Source organism: Rhamphochromis longiceps, linkage group LG6 (assembly GCF_057381845.1).
Source record: "Rhamphochromis longiceps isolate RC_006_pf linkage group LG6, R_longiceps_female_GT1.1, whole genome shotgun sequence".
Classification (NCBI taxonomy): Eukaryota; Metazoa; Chordata; class Actinopteri; order Cichliformes; family Cichlidae; genus Rhamphochromis; species Rhamphochromis longiceps.
Genome location: NC_140562.1, coordinates 19,874,199 through 19,899,780, shown reverse-complemented (window position 1 = coordinate 19,899,780; position 25,582 = coordinate 19,874,199). Strand labels below are relative to the sequence as shown.

At 41.9% G+C, this 25,582-nt stretch overlaps 1 protein-coding gene across 3 annotated transcripts in view; it reads right to left on the bottom strand.

The window, feature by feature from the left end:
* nr3c2 (nuclear receptor subfamily 3, group C, member 2) overlaps positions 1 to 25,582 on the bottom strand; it is a 139,050-nt gene that overhangs the window by 73,177 nt on the left and 40,291 nt on the right. Inside the window, exons 2-4 of one of the 3 annotated variants that reach the window (XM_085409615.1) lie at positions 14,350 to 14,504; positions 14,160 to 14,198; positions 10,823 to 12,649 (exon numbers count right to left, since the gene is read on the bottom strand). In XM_085409615.1, coding sequence (XP_085265741.1) covers positions 10,823 to 12,630 — 1,808 coding nt within the window. In that variant the 5' untranslated portion in view covers positions 12,631 to 12,649; positions 14,160 to 14,198; positions 14,350 to 14,504. The remainder of the gene's footprint in view (positions 1 to 10,822; positions 12,650 to 14,159; positions 14,199 to 14,349; positions 14,505 to 25,582) is intronic. The other 2 variants (XM_085409616.1, XM_085409617.1) reach the window with 2 other exon arrangements.

The following is a 25,582-nucleotide window of genomic DNA, read 5'->3' as shown; positions in this document are numbered from 1 at the left end:
TGACTTGAGTCAAGAATTGTTACTAAATTGTGAGTTAGAAGAGATAATAACCATTTTTTCTCCTGCACCCGCCTTCACACCCATACTGCCAGAAAACAAAGGCCTGAAAGTTTGCAGGGCCGCCCTGCTTTTTCTTCTTGTTACACCACAGCGAAATGTGTCGTAACAAACACATCAAACGGGCTGGGCTTTTTAAATTTTTCTTCTGTTTTTTAAACAAATATGGGAAAATATGGGAGGATGGTGGAGGAGAAGTTAAAAAAATACAGGTTACTCATAGGCAAAACAGGAAGGTCGACAGGTATGGCAATGAAAACGAATTCAATACCTAGACAAATGAAACTAATACTTTCTGCATGACTAGACACAACCCAAGGTCATGAAAAAAAAAGAGAAAGAAAAGTTTTTGTTTTGTTTTCGTGTGTCTGTAATTTGAACGCTGACCCTTTAATATCCCTTCAATTATGGCTTTTCTTCTCCCCTCTACAGAAAACCAGGCTCATATTACACTTCCTGACAAACATGTTTACCCCTTTGCAGCAGCAGACTAGTGAATTCTCTCTTTAGCAACAGGTTCAGTTATAATATAGTATCTTTTCTCTGAGCTGCCACTTGATCCTCGGAAGCTTCCTTTTACTTTCTGGGTCAGTGTATCACAGGAAGCTGCCCCATCCTCAATCACAGGGGTTTTGTGGGACCGTCTCATATGGATTCTTCTAAATGCTTGACAGAGGACACGCACAAATCATTTAATGTTTTTTATCCCACAGCAAAGCAGGAAGCCCGGGGTACCCACTAAACATGTTTTTCTAGGTCATGATGGCAGCCATTTTAAAGCTTCACAAGTGTGAACACGACTAGTTACTAGTAGCTACACTGCTAGATAGGTAGTAGTTTGTTAAATAGTTCAGTGCTTCACATGATTTAATATTATTTGCTATTAAAGTTACTTTGATAAACTCTTGAGCCAGTTCTCATTTTTTTAATGTTTTTCTAGGAAATGAGAAATAGTTGCAGTGCTTATTGAAACATATGAAAACATAGAAGGAAGTAACAGTATCGAAGGCAAAAACAGAGTGTACAATTCTAACAACCTTGTAATGTAATATTTGGTATCACCACCTTTATTCGGTACAGGCTGAACTCTCTCAGGAAAGCTGTCTTCTAACTTCTTTAAGTAGTCTTCAGGACTAGTTTCCAGGCTTCTTGAAGGAGATTCAAAGCTATTCTTTGGATTTTGGCTGCCTTTTGTTCTGTTTTCCGTCAAGATGATCCCACATTGATTAGATCATGTTATTGTCCAGGTTCTGGGGAGGCCAGTCCATGACTGTGTGTTTTTATATCCAGGTATGCTTTTACTGAACTGGCAGTGTGTTTGGGATCATTGTCATGCTGAATAATGAAGCTGTTGCCAATTAAAATACTTTACAGTTGGCTCTGCATGGTGGATCAAAATTTGATGGCACTTTTTGTGGATAATTATTCAATAAAATTTGACGAAATCCCCCAAAACACTGGCTGAAATGCAGCTCCAAACCATTACAGAGCCTCTACTGTCATTTACAGATGAATGTAGAGACTCACTGTTGTACCTCAGTCTTTCATCGCCGCACTCTCTTAAGAATGGCTTCTTTACAGGCGTCCTTCCACTGAGACCATTTCTGATGATGCTTCAGTGAAAGATATATGGATTAACTGAAAGGGCATATTCATCTCTTGGGTCATGTATCAGGTTTTTTGATGAACTTTTTATTGTTAAGGACAGGAATTACACAAGCTGTTTATATGCTGTAGATCAGGGGTGGGCAACTTGAGGGCCGGTGTCCTGCAGGTTTTAGATGTGTCCTTGATCCAACACAGCCGATTTAAATGACTAAATGACCTCCCAAACATGCCCCGAAGTTCTCCAGAGGCCTGGTAATGAACTACTCATTTAATTCAGGTATGTTGGCCCAGGTGAGATCTAAAACCTGCAGGACACCAGCCCTCGAGACCTGGAGTTCCTCCCCCTTGCTGTAGATTGTTTTCTAGGCCTGCCAACTTTCCTTTTGTCTTCCACTTGTTCAGTTTCCTCAAGATTTTTAAGGACACAAGGCATGCCCAGCCAAGATACATCAAATTTGAAGCCAATGGGTCTTGGAAATCAACTTGTTTGTGCACAAATACAATTTTATGCCCGTCAAACTGTGTTTTTCATAGATTCAACAAAATCTGGAACAAACTTGTGTTTTTGTGGAACGCTGGTGGGAACAAAGAGCCTAAAATACAATTTAAAAATTGGTTCGTTGTTAAGTTGCTTGTTATGTATAGACACAAGATCTGTTCATCCCTTGAGGTACAATAGATGCTGAAATGATTCCACTGAAAATGTCCGGGTACAAGAATTGGACTGAAAGTGAATTAGAAAGTGGACAAGGATCTACAGAAAACTTTGAAAGGGCTTGAGAAAGCCTGGAGAACTACTGCTCAAGACCACTTCTAAAGAATTACAAGAACATCTCCTTAGCAGTAAAATATAAATAAATCTAGAGTGAAAACAAGACTAAACTAATATCTCACTGAAGAGGCTCAAGTTCAACTTGTTACAATTTTTGATTCAGGAAATCGATCAGTGCTCGCTGCCTACTCAGATTTTTCGCATTTGTATTTGTGAATGTAAAATCGACAAAGTTATGGTTTTAAGTCACAGTCACACTTTTCTGAATCACGGGTTCTGCTGATGTAAAAGTGGATGCACCTCGTATGAGTGTCTATGTTCGTGTGTGTGTGTTTTATTCAGGGAAGAATGAAAGTGTTATGTAAAACGCCCAGAAGCCCCCCCCTCACCAACAACAACAACAACACACAAACGCAGTTCCTTTGGTTTATTTGAGCCAACTATGCATGACCTACTTTGGGAACCTTTCAAGCAAGCTGAACAATTAACATTTTTTGGAAGTGTCTTCCTTCATGGCATCCCTTCCATGGAGAAAGTGACAAGACAAACACCAGGCTTAAACGTAAGCACTCTGGCACGAATACTTGGGCAAGCTCTAATTAAACATGAATGATAAAGGCATGCCTTGTTTGCTTAGTCAAATATATCAGGATACAAGAGGAACACAATTATATGCTGAGAGAGTGAATCGAAATGGATTCTCTCTGCATCCTCTCCACCAAAAATGAAATATAGATCTAATTGGTTTTTATAGCGCTGAATGAATAATATCCAGCCAGTGAAAGAGACATCACCTTGCATTTAGATCAACAAGAGGTACTTTCTTTATTTATGACAATAGCAATAGGCTCTTATGAGCGGTTAATCTCTATAATTTGTGATTTAATATGCGCATATTTTCCTCTAGCTGCGGTGTATGACTAAATCGCCAAACTGACCCACAAGGCTCATGACTCAGGAGATGTTCAAGAGCACTTGTGAGAAATCATTGAGACTTCTTGCATGCTAGGTAAACAAAGTACTTGGTGCACAAAAGACGGCCACAGCACCTCACACAGCAGCACGCCACAGAAATCAGGGCAACACACAGAAGCATGCACTATGCTTTGTTGCAGCTCCGGTATTTAGTTTCCACCTCCTTTATGCAGTTTGTTAATAACCTCAACAAAAGAAGGGAATGTCAGCGGTAGGTAATAGAGAGTAGATCTCCAACTACAGGACCGGCCTAGTGGAAATCTGGCCCTCTGTCACCAGACTGTGTTTCAGGAAGAAGTTCAAGTGAGGACAAGACAAGCATTGAAATCCCAGGAGCCTTGGCCAGCAGTAACCACACTTTTATTGGAGTGTCAAGTCCGGCCTAGAATGTGTGCTGTTGTTCTTGCTGTTGGCGACCATGGCGACAGCGTTGTGTGCTTGTATGTGTGTGTGTGCGCCTTCATGGCTGTGTGTGGGAGAGGCTGAGTGGGAACTTTTAACATGATTTCTTTTCTGTGCAACAAAAGCATCCGACCATTGTGCTAAACAGTATCATCTGGATTCTTTTAAAAAGATTACATCCATTGTAGGCATCTACTCCTACACTCTGGTAGCACAAGGTAAAAAACATATCCATTCATAAAAGCTGGGAAAGAAAACTGGCTTTCACTTTATCCTCATGGCTATGCTTGTTAAAATAAGGGGCGATATTCTGATCACATCCGTACCCGATTTAGAGCTGTTTTTAAGATTATTTTATAGCCAAGGAAAAATAGCTAAACTCTTAGCTAATGTAATTTTGCTCTTCCGGCAAATGAATTCAGCGTTACTGTGTTGGAGAAGTAACAGTAAAGGAAGTAATGGAAACAGAGCGTTGGACAGAGATGCTTGCAACACCAAATCTCGTAGAAGTGAAAGTAGAGCTGACAGAGGTGAGAATATGCCTCTTTACATTTTAATGGTGACCATTACTTCCCCCTTAAAGCACCATAAATACAGTTTGGGCAGCACGACAAGCCATAAACATAACACCGACATATTATCACCTTATAAAGTTGTTGTGGTGAACCTCTTAGCAAAAACTACCAGATTATCCAGCAAATGCAGACATATCAAACAAATGAGCTTTTGTTTGATATGAGAAATCTCAACATTTACGCCCTTTCAGCTCTGTTTGGGTATACAGCCACACCCAACGAGATATGTGGATTACTTTATGTGTCTGCTCATTGCTCCTGAGAAACCAGTTGGTCTATCAGTTTTTTGTGGAAAAGAGTGGCCCGCTGCTGCTGCTGCTGCTGTAAACATGGTTCACACAGCCTGAAAGACCACACCAGGGACAGTTAATAGCTGAGAGCAACTGCAGCACAGCAATAGTTGGCTGTGATGGTACTAAAATTGCAAACACTACTGCCAAGTCAAGTTGGTGATAATTTAATGTCCTCAAAATGCCTAAATAATTGTGATCCAATTGCTTGAGTGATACCTAATCAATCAGGAAAAGCTTGGTGATGATTATTCAAAACTTACACTCATTGTCTTATAACCTAAATGAACACACTGGCTAAACAACACCATGAACATCTGACTGAACTGAGGATATCCGCAATGCTGAAATTCTGTTTTGAAAAGAACAAAACTGCTTCCAAGCATAAGCCCATAAAACGGTTAACTGTTACACAGAGAAAAGGCCAACAACATCACAAACACAGGTTACTATACAAAAAATATGTACATTCATAGTCGTACAAACTCCTAAGTTCCATAAAATACATTTTCACTGCTCTTTACAGGTTTTCCTGAGCCGAAACGCCTCACGGAGAGCTTTTACCGTCACTTTTAAGGATACATTTTTAGACTCTAAGAACTGTAGACAGCTGAATTCACCACTTGGACCAGCTCTTACTATTCATACCTTGAATGCTGCCTCTCGACTCTGCTTTACACAGCTTCCAATCCACCCACACCAACCAGTGCTGGGCTACCCAGAAGACAGAAAAGACCTGAAAGAACTGGATCCTTGTGGTCTCTGCGTGTTCATTAATTTGTGTGTTTCTGCAAACGTTTTGTTTTTTTCATTTTTTCTAGACATTAATGTTATTTTATTTTAATGCATTTCAATGCATCTGTTTTTACATCAATTCAAAATAAAAGGGGATAAAAATTTAAATACGTATGATGAGGTCACAAAAAGTTTCAGGCAGTAACACTGTGTTGATTTGTATTTGTGAGATCTACATTTTGATTTGACTTAACAAATCTTATTACACTGAAAATCCATTTTGCATCTACAAGCCGCGGTATCCCACTGCTTTATTTTATCAATACGATTCACGGGCTGAAAATCTAAACCTATTTAGACTGTCCTTACTTTATTCTGTGCTCAGTGTGACGAGTGCTCGGCAGGACTGGTTTAGTTAAATGCTGCACTGAAGCCAAGAAGACAGAAAGCCCCGTACACGGATGTGCTTGTGCATTTTAGCATACTGTACTTTACTTTATTTTACGTGCAGCATTTAACTTCATTTAAAACACGTGTAACTCGATTGTAGAGGATAAGCTGTCTACCTGTCTTTTTATTTAAGGATTATTCTGTATGCCGTGCCAGCGCTGTGGCTAACACATTTTGACTAAATTGGTTTTACATAATGTAGCTTCATTTTCTTCTAAATAAATAGCGCGTATCATTTTCCCAACATCCTTTGAGAGCCCCTTTATAGTGGGCTGTTAACAGCTGGTTACACAGTGTCGGGGAAACATTTCACCAGTCTCTTCCTAAAGCACCAGACATATGTAGATACATGCTACAAATATACATATCTATTATTTTGACATCATTAGTTATAGTTTTAGATCTAGTTCGTTCTTTATTTATTTATTAATAGATTTTGTCTACACGTGACAACTAAAATCTGCATGACAACATGATGTCTTCAATCCTCATAAAGCTAAAACCAGTGTATTAGTTAAAAAGTTCTACTATGCTATTATGTGCTAGTTACACGTTTTATATTTTATATTTATACATATATAAATATGATAAATCTCATCTTGCTCACGAGCGCATAAAACAGCACTCACGCTCGATGAGTATCAGGGCTGCACTTGAGACGTAGTTAACAAGAACTCGTACACACTCAAGATTAAGAGAGTTTTTCTAAAGCAGCCTGACATTCATTACATTTTATTACACAATAGAAGAAGAGCAACACGAATACTCCAGAAATCTGAACTTGCTCCTTGAAGTTTGCCAGAATAAGTGGTTTAAATGATATCCAGCACAATTAAATGATCATAGTCTTCACTTAATTACTACAATATAATTAAATATTCACCGGCACACATGAGAGTGCATATAATTAAAACGCTTGCGCGCAACAAAAGACAATATCTCTGCCACACTGTTATGTCTGCTGGGCAGACACGTGAGAGCCGAAGCCATTCCCCAGCACCTTCACCTGTAACGTCCTTTTTCACAACCCAAAGAAACAGCTGTCCGCTTCACAGTCAGGAACCCATAATGCACCGGGAGCCCCTGTGCATGCCTGGTGTTGGGGTTTAATTGGATATTAGTATCCAGCAGTGTCTGAATTAATCAAATCATTTCCATCCATTAATTTAGTGGAGGAACATACAATTAAAGCCTTATTAGCGTGCTCTCAGGAGTATGCCTTTTCATCCCTCTGCAGAACATTGAGAGTTGGCCAGAGTCCAGCGTGAAGCCTTCTCCTTGCTCGAATCCGGTGCCTCTTCACGACGTGCTCTCGTTTAATCTATAGAAACCGGCTGCGAGTTTAAAACAAATGAAAGTGTCTGTCAGCGCTGGGCAACTTTCCTGTTGCTGGGCTGAAAGCTACAAGTTTCAGGAAGGGCTTATTTAAATTGAAAAAAGCATTGTTGGCTTCGAGTTGTCGGATTATGAAATTATAAGGTTAGCACTGACAAGTTTTAGAGAAATTCTATGTGGTGAAAAATTGCTGTGAAAACCAACACAAAAATGCCCTAAATAGGGTGAAAAGAGATTTGGAGATTTAGGCTGTGAGCAAACATAATCCAGAGCCCTAATGTAGGTCATTTTATGATCATTACCATATTTATATATCTTCAAAACTGCAGCGCACTATTTTTTTTCCTCAAAAAAATCAAATAAATACAGAAATGATACATTTATAACACATATATTAAATGAACATCTCTGCATTCAAGCTTCTAATAACATGCAATATTCCATTCTACTTTATCCTAGCATTAGGTTTAAATTAAACATCACACAAATACAAATATTCCAGGACTCCTTTTTCCCCCTTCCTCCTCTGTTCTGAATCTAAGTTAAAACATTTTGCACAAAGTAATCCAGACTGCTCAGATGAGCAGCCATTTTTAATTAAAACCATTTACAGTGGAAACCAAAGTGAGAAAAAAAAGAGCCAAGGGATTTAACACTCTGTCATCCAAGGCTTCAGCGGATCAAAGAGTTTTAGTTGTGCTTTTTAATGGTTACGTAACATTTTTGCCTATGAAATATTGGGCCCGGGTACCATGCAGTCAGTCCAAAGCTGGACGGTACCACAGATTTTCCCGCAGTGCTTTTTCAAATTTCAGGCAGGATACACTAAGCCTGTGTTTATGCCTAAGTATAGCTGTCAATCAATGCAGCACCAGTAGTACAACAGGAAACTGAAAGAAGGCAGTAACCTCTGAAGAAAAAACGCAGTCTTGCCTTCTGCCTAATGCATATATATATATATATATACACATGTGTATGTATACAGTATGCGTGCGTGTGTGTGCGTGCATGTATTGTATGTACACATGTATATTTGCATCTGTCTGCTTCCCTGTCTGCCTGACTGCCTGCCATGTGGCCCACCTTGTACTGTCATCCTGTCTGACATTAGGGCTAAGCTGGATCTCATTAGGACCAAGGTGGCAGTGATCCCGTCAACATCGCTTTGGCTCCTGCCATATGGGTCGCCTCCAAGGTAACCGGGCTGTATCAGTCTCCTCAGAGCTGCAAGCCTTGTTATAGCACATGCACAAACAAGCAGACGCAGTATCTACTTTCTAGACAAGTGTGTACGTATGAAGCTGAAAAGCGCGTCAAACGGGAGAAAGCATGTAATTTTGATATGATAATCAGGCCAAATGTTTTAGATGAAAGAGAAATAAACACTGTCACAGATACACACAGGGGCAGGCACAGAGCACAGAGTGCTTGCTATCTATGTTTAACACATAAAAGGACAAAAATTACACCAAGACAAAAACATTTTTTGTGAACAAGGTTAAAAGGAATTCATCGGGTTATCTTGTGTCACTGAATGATGGTTATTATAAGTACATAAACTTTTAATACAGGGGTGTCAAACCCATTGTAGATCACAGACCACATGCAGCCTAATTTGATTTAAGTGTTATATTTCTTTCAGCGTGCATGGACTAACTATTCATGTTTAATGAACCCTCCGTTTACACAACAGAAGATGAGCAGAATTTTAAGGAATCTTAAGAAATTTAAGTGCAATTTCAATCTTTTTTTCTGTTTTTCCACATCAGTCGGATTACATTCATTAGAAACAAAACACCAGCGTCGGCACGGCTCTTTGCCTTAACCACCTTCCCCTGAAGGCGTATGGCTGGCTAAGGGTAACGTCTTTGTCAGTAAGCAGGCTGTAAAAACGATGATGTTTCAGATCTTTGTCTCAGATTAAATTAACAGTCCAGACAATCACTCCCATAACATGAGCCTATCTTAACGAGCTGCAGACAGAATACTTCCTGGTGCAAAGCGCACTGAAAAATGCTGCTCTCCTTCTCCACGATTTCACTTCCGGCGGACCCTTTCACGAGCCTGTTCTGGCCCGCTCACCTTGTGTTTGACACCTCTCTTTTTAAGGTAAATTCTAAACAGAACAATCAACCCCTTAGAAGCAGTAGCAATTTTATAGATTACATTTATATTCTGCAGTAAATCATACTTCTAGTGATGACCTAATTGAATATCCAGTGATCAAGCACTTTATTATGCCAGCTTTTTCTAAAATAATTTCCCTCCCATCTGAACGATAGTAACTGAGCTGAAGAAAATGATAGAAAACGGCCGAGAAATCAAAAAGATCTGCAGAGGGGTTTTTTTTTTCGTTTGGTTTTTTTTTTTTATTAATTCAATCAAGAAAACTTTTGATCTAATACATGTCCATTACGGGGTTCTGTGCAACATCTCGGCCCGAGCTCAGCTTGGACTTGGCATGATCAGTCAAACATAGCAAAGCAATGTACATCAAAATCCCAGCGGAGGCTCGGATACAGTGCTGCACTTATTTTACAGCAAGCGTCTGACTTTTATCAAAAGCGATCCAAGTAAGCAGGAAGTCATTTATGGTTTTGTTTAGTGCGTCTTTGCTCGAGCTCATAAAACCTGTGAATTTATGACATCCCCAAGCATAAATAGATTATAGCAAAGTGTATTTTATAAAGCACTAGGAGGCACTCTCTGTTATTTAAAAACATTTATAATACGTGCAAATTCTCCATATACCACAAACCATTCTTTGACTTACTGTAAATAAACAGCAGCATCCGTCACTGTTAGGCGAATATAGCAATGTATTTTCAGCAACACAACCGTGTGTTTTATGGCCTACGGTTGTGACATTCACTATTATTAATCGTGCTGATAATTCACCTCCTTCACATGCAGCCGGGACAGTAGAATACACTGGAACCACAACAACTGTGTCAAAGTTCCACTATGTCAGATTGGCGGCTGTTATAGATTTTTTCCCCCCCTTTGGCCTGTTTGTTTTGTTCCACCCCCTCCACCACCACCCTCACAAAAATCAACTGTTTATTTCATCAGTTTGGCAACCAAAGCCTGTGATCAATCATTCATAATTTATAATGCTGCCAAAGGCCTAGGGCCCATAAAAGCAGATATTTGCATTACACAAGGTCTCAGCTAGAACTTCTGATAACAGACCAATAAATTTTGTTATTGTACGTACACACAGGCCCCTGATAAGAAGCAAACTTTGCCTCTGTTTTACAGTAGAACACAGGCCTGTAAGAAGAGAGACGATAATGTTGTGGTCACATGCTGCTACAACAATGACCTGGACCCTATCCTTTAATTCCTGTTCCCCCAGCCAGCATTCCGCTGCCTTTCCCAAGCCCTGTTGTTGTTGTTATTATTTTGCACTTCTCAAAGCAAACGCCCTAAATCCCCTGTGCAACAGGAGTCCCATTACAAAAAAACTAAACAAAAAACTGGCTCTCCATCTATGGGAGACTCTGGAGCGGCATACTATTATACAGGTACACTGAAGGGAAAAAAAACCCCAAACATGATTTGATATTTACACAAAACAGGCACACACAGAGACTGCCTAAATACACCTTCTTCTTCCTTACCTCGACATGCCGTCCGAGATGCAGTTCTGACCCGGATATCCTTCACCTCTGGCTGCGAGAGACCCCTGGGATATGCCCGGGTGAGATTTCCACGACTCCATTAACGCCGTTACGGGTGAAATTAGATTCAACAAAGGGTTGGTCTGGTCCCTCACATCGTGCCGCGTGAAAGACATTGTTCCTTGCGCTCCAATCTGGTAATGGAATGAGTGTCCACCGGAATTAACTCCAACAATGGCGGATGTGGACATGCTGTTATTCTCTTGGTAATAGCTGCCATCTGTGGCTTCCTGCTTAACCCCTTTAGACAGGACATTGTTGGAGAACACATCAGACTCATAGTTCCCATTCACAGAGGAGACAGGGGGTCCTAAGATACCGGAAAGACTGTATTCATCAATGTTATTCCTCAGGGACAGATAAGTGGTCTCAGACGCAGAGAAGAGGCCAATCGATGGTGACTGCTCACCGTAGGGCTGTTGATTCATACATCCCTCACTTTTGTTTGGCTCACTCTTAATCTGCGTGATAAAGGGCGTGTTGCTCGCGTTACATTTGGAGCTGCCTAAACACATGCTCCTGAAGTCAGTCCCAGGCTCGTTCTTTATGTACTTAACCATCCCCATCTGATCTAAGCCGACATTGAACACCTCCCCGTCTACCATCTCTACTTTAGGGAACTCGAAATTCTTGAAGTCCGTTTCTCTGGTCAGCCCTGCTTCCGGGCTGCTCGTGTCATTCTGCACCAGACCCAGTCCGTCAGCAGGACTGGACACAGGAAACCCACCAGAGGAGGGGTTCTGTGGGCTGCTGGCAGTCATGTTGCCTGCTGTGGCCGGACTGGAGATGGAGGGCATTGCTGTGTTGCAGTTGTTGGTGGTTTTGCTAGAGCAGCTGCCAGCTGTTGGGCTTGAGACAGAGGACCTAATGTTACATGTAGTGCTGCAGGATGGAGGGGATCTCACACTACTCATGCTCTGAGGACTGGACATGGGAGACCTCATGACATTGAGCGGGCTGGTGAGTGGCGGTGAGCCCACGGTGCTGGACTCCACAGGGCTACATGTGACTGAATTCCTGCGCTTGATGTTGGCTAGAGTTGCAGCACACGAAGTCTGGCTGACAGGGCTACTGACAGACGAGCACAGAGGCGCAAAGCACGTAGGAGGACTGGTGGTAGACGACACCATATTGTTGCTGCCTCCGGGGCTGGAAATGGCACTGGAGGTTTGGGGACTGCAGGACAGAGAAGAGGCCAGCATAGATGCTGAGCTAACCGGGGTCCCCGCGGTGCATTCTCTGGGAGTCGCGCTAGGCTGCTGGAAACCAAATGGCTTCAATTTGGGGCTCTTTGTGGGACCACATTGGTTCTCCTCTAAAGGCCGTCCACATGCTGGATACAGCTTTCCTGGGCTGGTATTGGCTCCCTGCTGGTTAAAAGCAAAATCTGCCTCCCTGGCAGCATTCATATACAGGCCCATAGACTCAGCCACAGTCTTGGAAAGCTCTTTGGAGTCCATTTCCTGCTTATGACCAAGGAGTGAGTTGTTGAAGTGTGGGAGAACAAATGGCTGGTTCTGGCTGAGCTGCAGCATTGGCTGCTCCTGCTTTTTTGTATTGTTGTCTTTGCAGTCGGTGGCCGGGCTTCCAGCAGGGCAGTTGACATTAACTATGTCCATCAGGATATCACTGCCAGTCAGACTTGAATCCTCTGTACTGCAGCAGTACTCCATAGTGCCAGGGACCTGAGGCCATCTGTTCTCTGTGTCCTTTCCATCAAAGAAACTTTGGTATCTTTTGGTCTCCATTGCTGGCTCATTGAGTTACCTAGTAAACATGGCAAACAGACAAAAAACAAACAAAAACAGGGTCAGTCGAGCTACAATAGTTGGCAAAGGTTTTTAAGAGTATTACTTTCTGATAAAGAGACTATGTAAGATTACGTTACATATTAAAGGATTATGCAATTTTATTTTCCTTTAAAATCTAATCAGTCTCCTGTTTATAGCTTATAAAAAGTTGCACTTAAGTGAAACCTAACAAGGCAGAAAAAAAAAACAATGTGGAGGAACTGAAAGATTTCTGAGTGTGAAGCCCCTGTTTGATTGTTTTATTTACACGGGCAACATTTTTTAAGATTAAAGTGTCTCATATTTTTTTAAACAAGTTAAATCTAATAAAGTCCAAAATAAATCTGTACAGTATTTCCCTCTCACACATGATTCAAACCCCTTATCGGCGCACTACAGGGAATGCAGCGATAACTTAAAGAAACCCAGACCACAAGGGTTAATTTATCTGTATGTGACGTCGCCTGGGCTTTTTTTCTTTTTATTCCCACCTCTACTGCGTCTCTATTGGCCAGCTCGGCCAGAAATCCAGCAGCTTCATCAGGCCCCATTCATGGATTGGCCCGAAAGCTGTCACTCAATAGTTATCGCTCATGCAGCCACAACATTGCTGCGACACAACTTGAACTGTTGTTTTAGGCAGCCGGAGCGGCTTCCCTGTGTGCTAAAAACGATTCAACATCACTGGGAACAATCGGACGATAAAACACAACAAATTGCATTGATTTCTGGCTGGTTTGGAGTTAATGTTCAAGCTATTTATTTTGCATGCAACGGTGCAAGTCCGCGAAGGGCTCGCAGCGAGCGGCCGAGATATCGGCGTTAAAGTGTTGCTGTCTGCAAAAAAAACAGGCTGTCCTGTGCACATGTGCAGAGAATTTGAAAGTAAAACAAGAAAAAAAGGGGGAAAAACCCGAACAGCTGTCAGACTCATAATTCCCCTCCTTGTTGTCCTGCCGCGATCGCTCTGCCTTTGCAGGACATGCACAAGTCTGCATTTTGCGTGTGCGCAGAATACAAAAAGTAGATGAAAAAAGAAGCCAAAAGCCCGTCCGTCTGCTATATTGTTTCCGTTTTTTACTCCTTTTTGCTTTAAAACTCGCATGTATTGCTTTTGAATGATTACGTCCACTACGATCAAAGTATGAATTATTTAAGCCACTTTTTAGACAGAATTTGACAGCCTTATATATCACTCTCCGCAGACAGGTGAGCGCATGTACGTTAAATCCACGAACGCTGCTCTAAATCACGGTGGCGATTTCCTAAAGTGCATAAACTTCTTGGCCACTTTTATTAAAGAGCAGACACGGAGGGGAGAGGCTAACGGTCCCGGTTAAAAGTTATTATTTTTCTCCTCCACAGCACCAAGGCCAGTGTCCGTAAGTATTCAGTTCTCCCGACACCAACTGCGAGGGGGACTTGCTTTCATTATCACCTCGAATTAAAACTGTACAGTTAAAACACAGGGCTCCGTCCGTCCTTACCTTAATTACGACATTCAGAGTTGTCAGGTGGCTGTGTTGCTGGGCAGCGATAATCCAGAGGACAGAAAAAGAAAAACGCAAAAAAAAGAAGCAAAGTCAATAAATATCAACCAACGTGCTCTCCGCCCCCCACCTCCTCACCCCTCTACTCTTTCCAATACATTGTTGCCAGTTTGACAGATAGACACACCGGAGAAGTCTACTGCGTATTATCACTAGTAATCCTCAACAGCGAGCCGCTGCTCCTGACAGGACGAAACGACAGCGATGGGTCGGACGGCAGCGACGGATAATCACACTCACATTATGGCCGTAAGAAAAATTTTTTTCCCAAGATTGACGATTCTGGAAAAGAAAAGAAAAAAAAACAGAAGAAGAAGAGTAATTAAAAACAAACGAAGGAGTCGAGTCGGACTTGCAGTCAGAGCGACGTCATTCTGTGCACATGGACCCTCCTACTGCAACGAGTGCAACACAAACTCCGAGGAGGAGGGAGGTGGTGGAGGTGGGGGGGGGGGAGAGAGAGAGAGAGAGAGAGAGAGAGTGGTAGAGGGGGAGGGAGGGGCTCGGAGCGCAGGTAGACGGAGCCGTCTGGAAATAGGGCACCGAGCTGTGTGAAAGAAACTCGTGTGATGGCGACAGTAAGGCTTTCGTGATTTCATTTTTTCTTCTTCTTTTTTTGTCTGTTGAAGTCTTGCAAGTTTGTTACGTTATATTTTCTCTCTCTCTTTCTCATTTGTGACTTTTCAATATTAGTCATTTCTGCCAACTGACACTTCGGAGATCCCGTCACGGTCACGCACAGCAATTTTAGATCACAGGAAAGTATTTCAGGTGCTTTCCCCGCACGACCCCCCTCCTCGTGCACGGTGAACGTGGAGCTCATGAGACCCTCGCGAGTGCTGAGAGAAGAGTGAAATCAACTCGGCGAGAGCGTGACGGCTGCCCCCCACTAGATGGAGATGCTGTTCAGAAACAAATTACAGAGTGGTCAAGCTGTCACTTAATTCCGTCCATGTCAAACTATATTAGTAAAAACAAAAAACGCTTTAATCTCTAATGAATACAAATGCACACTTTCTGCTTTTGCGTGTTAGACCCGTAGCTTTCTTTCCACATCATCTGTCTTCTTAAAGAAGAATATAATAATAAAAGCCACAAACAATGTTTCCTATCTGAGTGTGGACATTCGGACACCTTTCTTTTAAAATGAAGTGCAAGACATCCACTCATCCCTGATGGTGACACATCCGAGTCCATCTGGTCACTGCGTGTTCACGCTGTCTCGCTGGCATGATGATTACAGTGCATGGTTAACGTCCATAGGTGCCTTCACTCGAAAGTAAAAAATAATCAAATAAATGTTCTCAGGTTCGTGATTTGTGACTCTGTCATCTGGATTAAGCTGCTGTTTACATTTCACGACCCACATCTCATGGTGTTGACTTTGGTTTTACTCCAGCAACATCCAATAATCAGTTTAATCTGTGGAGTTGTCAGTCACACTTTGTAGGATTTTTTTTTTTCTTCATTTGACTGCATAACAGGCAGCGTGTAGAGGTTTCCACTGTGAGGGTGGCACTTTATACAGTAGAATAAAGTTCCAGCGTTTCTCTTCTTTGCTTTTCTGGATACTCCATACCAGCCTGTAGCCATTTCTCAAGCCAGGCAGCAGCAGTTAGATTAGTCAAAGCCAACCAAGCAACACTGCCCGCCTCCCTGATCTGCCTGTTAATCACCCATGAATGGGGACCTGCTTCACAAAAACAGAGGGAAAAAGCGTAGCAGAATTGAGATATAAGCAATGTTTCCCACACCCATTCATGCAGCTCCCACTTGTCCATTGCGCATAATGGGTGCCAGTCAAACACATCATGGGCAAATCTAATTTAGCTTTGCACCACAGATTTTCCTTCCACAGCCACAAAGTCCTAAGAATTTGCAGACTGACAGCAGAACACGGCTGATATGAAATCAGTAATAATTTGCTCCCTCATTGGTAGAAATTGAAGGGAGCCCCCTTGAATCTCTCTGAGCTTCCAAGCACTGTCATTTTAGACAAATCAATGATAATCGCAATAGCCTGAAAACACTGTACATATATGGGAGTTTAAAAATAGCTGTGTTTTGAAGTGATTGGGGGGAGGGTGTGTGTGTGTGTGTGTGTGTGTGTGTGTGTGTGTGTGTGTGTGTAGGTTTCTCTCAGATGAGTGATTGCCATGATTAGGAGCAGGCTTCCACTCCAGTTTAGACACATAGCAGACAACTCCAGTAGCTGAAAGGCCCGGCTGCAAAACAGAGAAGTGGATGCTGCCCCTCATGGGGACAGGTGAATTGGAGCATGTTAACTCTGAAACAAAACACTCGTCAACTCAACAGAAGACCCTGTCCCCATCGTGTGGTAATTACAGATGTAGTTTTTAATCAGAGAAGAAGTCCATCGCCGACACCCTCCCCCAATCCGCTTATTGTTTCAGTTCAGTTTTCCTTGAGGGTCATCCATTCACAGATAAAGCGACAATGCAGTCGCTCTGCCAGTTACTAAAATATTCCATTACCACCTTTTTTTTCACAACTCTGACTTCATGGGTCGAAATGATGATGTGTTGACTTTCTGTCCAAGAAGTCCATCAGACAAGCGTTTGATCGAGGTTGGCATTTTTACATCCTGGATTCAAAAGCCTTTTTCACACAAGTTGTCTTTGAATATCCGATAAATGCAAGCACTGACTCTCCTTTTGGCTCTACTTTAGTCTCCACCAAGCCCTGAGGGAGATACGTGGCTCTTTAGCTGCAGCTCTGCTTACCAGATAGTTGCAGGTTTTCCTCCACCTGTTTTCTCGTGCTGTTAATTAGATTTAACAGAACGTTTCCACTGAAAACAGCTGACCTTTAACTGCTAATACGATTCCTCAGTTTGAACAAAAGCAATGCAGTTTTTTGACCTCAAGTGAGCTTAAAAACAATAAAAAATAAAGCTGAGGTGAGGGGAAATGCAATTTCTTTTCATTACTATAAACTAAAGGGTGACTATTCACTTAACATTTAACACTTAAGCTTCATTTCTTGCCTCTGTGCAGTCATTATGATTGTGTTCACAGCATCCGTCATGTTTCCGCGTATTATGTCTGTTTGTTCAATGTCATGTGGTAGCAACAGGGCAGAAAGTTGACCGCTTCTCATCTGCATAAAGTTGAGGGGTAGGTGACTGTATACAGGAGTGTTTCCCTTAACCCGTACCTCTGATCATCAAAAGATTTTCCAAATAGGAAAACATATTCAGCAGCTGCATGACTCTTGTTTTAGATGTTTTTTAAGAAGCACATTTTACTGGATTACATGAAAAAGTTTGCAAACAGCTCCCCGTGTTAGTTTGGTTTGAAGCAGACAGTCCTTGAGAGGCAATCAACCAGTCAGATGCAGCTCAGTGTTTGTGTGGTAGCAGACTATAAGGCCGGGAGAAACCGGTCAGGCACTGTCTAGTAGCTCACAGTTCATTAGACATGTCTACTTGCCATAGTAAGTTTCTTATAACTAATATGATTGGATGAAAAATCCGTTCTTTACTTTGGCCGATGCAGATTTCAAGATGAGGAGTACATGCTGTCGTATCTGGCTCGCAGACTGAATAACCTCACAGTTGGATGATAAGCCTATGAAGGTCAGACACAGGCATACATACCATTGAATTTTAAATGGGGTTGTTATGGGAACTAGCATGTTTTTGTATCTGAACTCTGCAGCCATGGTCAGTGTAGGCAGGATGTGAAAGAAATTAGCCTTGGGCTACTGCAAATGTTAATAAATGTGAATTAACATTGGGAATGAACTCTTTTACATTTCATAATAATAAAGAGAGTTTATGGAGTAAATGCAAGAGAGAGAAAAAAAATGCGAAAATTAATTTGCTAACTTTATCGGGATTCATGCTTTTCAAAGACGATTGATACTTTTATTCACAGTTACCGTGTGTAGTTAAACATTTAGAGGCAGCTAATTAGATTTAACTTTCACCTGGTAATCAAAGTTGACCAGTTCCTGAAATAGTTCATTTAACAGAAATCATATCTCTGCACTGCAAGCATTTGAATAAATGCAAAGTTGAAGAGTTACACAACCAACTTGGCAAGATATTAATTAATTCACCCAAGGGTATAATTACATACTGAATCATTCAAGTATGACTGTATGGGTGTGAAAATTTACACTTATTTAAAATAAAGGCATATTTTACTAATTCTAAGATAGATAGATAGATAGATAGATAGATAGATAGATAGATAGATAGATAGATAGATAGATAGATAGATAGATAGATAGAATGCTATTACGAGTAAATTGCATGTTATGCAAAACCTTAATATGTCTGTTATAACACAGCAGAAATAAAGCTATCTTCCAGCTCCACGTTTTGACACAGATCACAGTTCACCTTAAGTTGGCAGACTGCACGGACGGCACGTATCGTTTAAATCCTGAGCATGTTCAGCCAGCCTCCCTACAGAAAAGTCTCTCGTACTATGTGTACAACACCTGGGGTTTGTTCACCCTACTTAAGCAATAATGACAGACAACACGGCGATGATTAAATAACATGTTTACCCTCAGTGTGGTCAGAAATACATATTCAGTGGGAACACAGCGTATAGGCTACAGCCTGACTTCAGATCAGATTATTAACATGCAGAAAATTATCACTAAATAATGTGTTGTTCAACAAAACTGTGTCAAGTACATTATGAATTCATATTCCTGGTGCCTGCTTGCACCCACCCCTCCCACCGCACCCAACTCCCCCTCCCCCCCCACCTCTCGCAGCATTTAGATGCCAAGGTAGAGTGAGCTTTAAGAGCAAATGCCCAGATTGCATTGTGTACATCCGAGTATGCTTTGGTGTTGAAATATCACTTGATTCTGTTGCACAATAAATTTGACACGTTTTCTAATTGGAGATTGGAGATATATATAAAATATGACATTGTTTTGCAGATGTGCAATAAAAGATGCTAAGCTATAAAGGTTTGCATGCGGTAACACCTTGTGAATTTGGCAGTTTTTGTTTGTTAATCAGCTTTAAATATACTCACCACAGACTTTTAAAAAAAAAAATACACCTATCAGGTATCAGCTTGGACCCCATTTTCAGAACTGCCTTTAATTCTTCGTGGGATAGATTCAACAAAGTTCTGGAAACGTTTGGTTCATATTGGCATGATAGCATCACACTGTTTCTGCACATTATGAGAATCTCCTGTTACACCACATCTCAAAGTTGTTCTGTTGGATTGAGATCTGGTGACTGTGGGGTTCAGTAAAATCTTTGTCATGTTCAAGAAACCAGTCTGAGATGATGGTACTAAGGGACCCATAGCTGGACTGGCTGCTGATTTTTTGTTTTTATGGGCTGATGTTTTTTTTGTTTTTTGTTTTTTTTTCTCCGTAACCGTATAAACACTGAAAGGTGGTGGATTGGCCAGATGCTGGGAGATGTGTAAAAATAACTCAGTTGTTTGGTGGCGGCTATCATTAAGTGATGACGTGACGAATCCTACTTCCGGGCCTAAAGTAGTCTGCGTTTAATATGGCTTTTGTGTTGTTAACATGTTTAATGTCTATTCGGGGCCTGAACCAGGTGTAGGACTGGACTCTCCCAAACACGTCACTATAAGACTGGACTCTCACACACGTCACCACACGCACCACCACACATTTCCTATAATCCTATAATTCCTCTAATTTATAATCCTTATCTTTATAATCTCTTCTGCTATTTGCACATTCTTTACTGTAAATTCCTAAGTTAATTTGTAAATTTTTGTAGTAAATTGTAAATATTGTAAAACTTTTCTTCTGTCATTTAATGGTCGGGCATTGTATTTAGTATTTAGTATTTAGTATTTATTTATTTATTGTCATTGTCAAGAACAATGAAATTGCGTTTGGGGCTTCCATACAACCCAAAAAAAAGAAGAAAATAATAAATACCCCTTAAAACCCAAGTGTACATATTTAACCCAGTGTGACTCCAATGCAATAAGACAATCCTTAGCAATAATGTTCGTAGAAATTCAGACAAAGACCTGAGAAACATGACAAAATACAACAATGCAACCCATTCAATATTATTGTACTGTGAGATATGATATCAGATATGATAGTTATCTATTTAAGAAAGAGGGGGGGGGGGGGCAGGAGGGGGAAGAGAATAAAGATATGATGCACCAATGCAGACCAGTTCATTGCTATTAAGAAGTTGGATATGGTTATTGTCCGTGAGAGGGGGGCAGAGAGTTCAGGAGCCTCACAGCCTGTGGATACAGGCTGTTGGCCAGTCTGGATGTTCTGGCCTGTATAGACCTGTACCTTCTCCCTGAGGGCAGCAGATGGAAAAGGTGGCGCGCAGGGTGATGTTGGTCCCGCAGGATACTGTGCACCCTCCTCAGACAGCGAGTGGGGAAGATATTACTGATCTCTGGCAGACTTGTTCCAATAATTCTGCCAGCTTCTTTCACCACCCGCTGGAGTGCTTGCTGATCGGCCTTGGTGCAGCTGGGGAACCACACTAGAAATCCATACGTCAGAACGCTGCTGATGGCACAGTTGTAGAAGTTCAACATCAGAGATCTGGGAATGTGTGCGCTCCGCAGTCTCCTCAGGTAGTAGAGGCGCTGTTGGGCCTTCCGTACAACTGAGGTGATATGGTTGCCCCAGGACAGGTCCTCGGTCACAGTTACCCCCAAGAATTTAAAACTGCTCACCCTCTCCACCGCCTCACTGCCAATGAAGAGAGGCAGATGGTTGTTATGACCCCTCTTCCGGAAATCTACAATGATCTCCTTGGTCTTTTTGGTGTTTAAGACCAAGTTATTGTCGTGGCACCATGACTCTAGTTGTTGCACCTCTGTCCTATAGTTTGTCTCATCATTGTTGGATATAAGTCCGAGCACTGTAGTGTCATCTGCAAACTTAACTTGTACAGCTACAAGCATTTCACCCCCATGTCATACTGTGTATGGTTGTGTGTGTGTGACAAATAAAAATTGAATTTGATTTGAATTTGTTATGTATTTTCTTCTATTTAATTTCAAAAAGCTCCTAAAACAGTCAGTGATCACTGTTGACCTCCCTCGGCTTTTATTACCGCTAATCATTTATTTAAGCTCAGTTTTTAAAACCTTAGGATGTAACTACAGCCCAGCCCATGCAGCAGTATATGAATGACTAACCTCGTATTGTGGATGGATTATCTCAGGTGTTCTCCTGGCTGAGGTTTGGTCCTTTTACAGCATCCTGCCATGCGATTACATTTGTTTCTGACCACCGAGAACACTCACGTTAACTTTTATCAAGTGGAAAAAAAGTATTATGCTAACATAGCTGTGTCGCTAGCGGACACATAGCACATCATTATATACCAGCTAGCCAAACTTCAGTAACCCTACAAACATCACTGCTGTTTAGTTTTCTGTCTTCATTTATGTTGGAAGTGATAACAGAGCTGTACGTTTTAATTTGTTTCCAAAACCCCGCAGTCAGGACTAGGGTTGCCAACTCCCTGAAAAATAAATAAGGGACACCTTGTGGCCAGGGCCGGGCGACCCAATTGTCTTCACCCTTCCCAGTGTGGTGAATTTTCTAGCTCTTTTTTTGTGTGTGAAATTATTTTTTTAACCATTTGACTTGAATTTGATTTAAGTAGATGTGTATTCTTTGTGATATGAACACATGTGAAACAAATGATCATTTAGCCATTTATTTTTAGCTCAAAATGACAACATTAACACGATAAAACAGGTCTCCTTCTTAAACAGAAGCCTGTCATGCTTAACTTTTGAGAATATAAGTAAATCTTTCTTTAAAAGAACTCTGTCCTGCTTAACTTAAAATAATAGAAAACAATAGAAAGAAAAACATTCTTGTAACAGTGCACATTTAGTGCATTTAGTACAATTGGCTTCAGTTGAGGTATTATTTCAGCTTTTCTAATGCTAATCAGCTGCTCCTGTTTGTAAACCCACTTGCTCCCATGATTACACATCATAACTCATCATCATTATTCATCTATGTATTACTTTTATGTATTAGTCATCTATTTGTTGTAATCATCTATTCTTGCAGTTGTTTATTACACAAAATAAATTATATTATCACACTTCTGGCCACATAGCGCTGATATTCACTGCACATGCCCATATTAACTTTTTCCAGCCAGGTGTTTTCCTTTTCCCATTCTTCCCTTTCTCTGAGGGGAACAAACATTGCTGCTCTAATGCTGGGCTTACACTGTGCAGTTTTAGGCCCATTTTGAGCCGATTTTTTGAGTGATCGGACCGATTTTGGCCTTCATCGTGCATCGTGTAGTATACGTGGGGTAACGAGAAGTGATTAACACCTCACGACCAGCTCCCGATCATCAATCGCTCGTGAGGGTCTCACCACAGCCGCTCACACTGCTCGCGCGCAAACACGTAAACGTTGGTGTAAAAGATGGAGCAGCACGGCTGTGCAGCCTGTGATCTGGACACAAGCGATGGAGGTGTAACCCAGTGTTAATGTGGTTATCTGATATTGTGTGATATTCAGTATATATGTATATACCTATATTGGGTGTTATAAAATGTTCTTCAATGATTTTGAGTTTTTTTTTTATTGCTATTGGTTTGCGGCTGCTTTACGACAGTCGACTGTGGTAGTACATCCTAGCGGGAGGGGCTATGAGCTCACGTGGCTTGTAGCTGTGCCAGAGAGCAAGCTGGGGTGAGCTAGCGGGGAATATCGCCTTCTGCAGTAGCCTTGAAAAGGACTATTGTTCGTTCTCCTGCCAGGTAAAAATCTGTTTCGTATGTATATTATACTATTCCATGTGTTATCATGTGTTTGCTATGATGTGATGTGTAGTAATGGTTATTAAGGTGCTAATCGCTAATCGAGGCTAAGCTAGCAAGCTCGACAATTAGCCGCCATGCTAAGCGGACGTTGGTAGCCAAGTTCGTATGTCACTATGGGGCTATGAGCTCACGTGGCTTGTAGCTGTGCCAGAGAGCAAGCTGGGGTGAGCTAGCGGGGAATATCGCCTTCTGCAGTAGCCTTGAAAAGGACCATTGTTCGTTCTCCTGCCAGACGCTTCGCTGCTGTGCTGCCTCGCTGCTGTGCTGCCTCGCTGCTGTGCCGCCTCGCTGCTGTGCCATTAAAGGACAAGCGGCCGCCATCCCTTCATCCATCCGGACCTTGATTATTTGGACCGAAGTACTCACACACACGCCCGCACTCAGTGCCATACACTCTCTTTATTTTGCTGGCCAGCTAATATCATTTGTTTTTTTTGTTTTGTTTTGTTTGCATTCACAAAGACTATCCAAAGACATTTTGGTTATTGTCAAATAGACACTCTCTGATTACGGACTGAGGAGGTTGTGGTGTTACAACCCCAGGACTGAGAAAAAGGACTCTTTACATAATATATTCACTTGTCTCCTGGTTAGGAAAAGTGACTATTGATGGAAATATTTTTCTTCTTCTTGTCTTTGTCTACATTGTATCCCAGAGAAGTTTTAAGTTGTTCAGGTTGAAACATTTGCACTTAAAGTCGGTTAAGTTTCCTTTGATATATCAGTGTCAAGCTGATGTTTAAGAGGGTATGTTAAGGACAGATGTGCTCCAGTCCATCAATCCTTTAAAGTGCTGGACACCGATGGTAAATTGCCATCAGACCCTAAATAAATTGTCCTCTGCTGTTATCCATATTGCTTCACTCATTCTTTGGTGAGTAGACGTATTGGTTACAACTAAGAGTAGTAGGAAAAAATTGGCGCCCGAACAGGGACTGGAGCGCATCACTAACTTTATCCTGAAGCACATGCACAGACATCTGTGAATTCATCTACTGCTTTGCAGAGAGAGACAATGGAGTTTTGTGACAGGTATGGTTTTGATCCAGAGTACACTGTTTTGTTAAAAGGGGCTAAAGCCGAGATTAAACTACAAGAGGTGCAAAGAGCATTCGCTTTGCTGGATCACGTTGTCAAAATTCAACAAATAGATAGTCTCCCTGACACTATTTTGTGTCAGTTCATGGAGTGCATTACCCCAATGCTCTTAGATGGAGAACATTCAGCAGATGGGGAGTGTTGGGAGGTTATTCAGATAGATGAGTACTGTCCTCAGGGACCTGACAGTTTTCACCTGGCGCATGATGTGGTCCCCCTCGCTCGAGCAATTGATGATGTGACTGCTAGTTTCAGAGAACAAGTGAACGAACTGGCATTAGCATATAATGTGAGCCCCATGACTTTAAATCAGGCTGCAGTGAGCCACATGTGTGGGAAAAATGATACATATAAGGGGTTAGCTACCTCAACTCCTACCTTGGGAGTTAAAACTCAGTCCACACCCGGTCCCAGGTCAACTGCCGCCTGTGATGATGGCCATGTGCCCAAGGCTAAACAGGCACTTGATGCGGACTCCCTGCTTGTTGATCCTTTGCCAGCGGAGGTTCAGAGAGTCATTGTGGAGCACATTGTAAAACATGACTCGCCCATGCACACTCCCTCTGGTTTTGAGCTCCGCTCATTTTCAGGAAACTCTCCAAAACCCCCTAATGAGGTAGAGTACAGGGTATGGCGACTTAGAGCTAAACAGGTACTAAATGACTCTACCCTTTCCGAAGGGCAGCAGCGCCGTGTTTTCCTCGATAGCTTGGCTAGCCCTGCTTTGAATGTGGCCCTTTCTATTGGGTCTCAAGCACCACCAAAAGACTATCTCGATGAGCTTGACAAGGCTTATGGCAATGTCACTGGAGGTGAAGAGGTGTGTATATTCAGTACCTAGAGACTCATCAGAATAGTGGAGAAAAGGCATCTGATTACTTGCGCCGACTCCAGACGTTGCTGCAGGAGGTAGTTGACGGTAATGGCATACCTAGAAGTGATTTTGATGTTCAGCTACTAAAGCAGTTCCTCAGAGGTTGCTGGGATGACTCTCTAATTGCCACTCTGCATCTAAAAGAAATAGTGGGATCTGCACATCATGTTATTCCCACTTTCTCAGAGCTGCTTTTTAAAATCAGAACGCATGAGAAAGAGAGTCAGTTAAAAGAAATGCGCAGGAGACGTTACATGAGCGGCACCTCAACTAAAGTGCAGGCTAGAACACTCGTAGCCACAGATGACGGCAGGCATTCTGGCACACCTCCCACAGCGCTGGATGCTTGTACCAGAGAGCAACTGGAGGAAAGAATCAGGCAGCTAGAAGCAGAGCTAATGAACAGCTCATCTGCAGCAAATTCTCAGTGTCCCAAAAGTGATAAAACTAGGCAGAAGCTATCGCACAGAACCAAAATCCACAATCCAGCTCCACCAACTCCTGCTAGGCTACCTGGTGATCATAAAAGGGTTGGGAAATTTTGCTATAATTGTGGGGAGGAT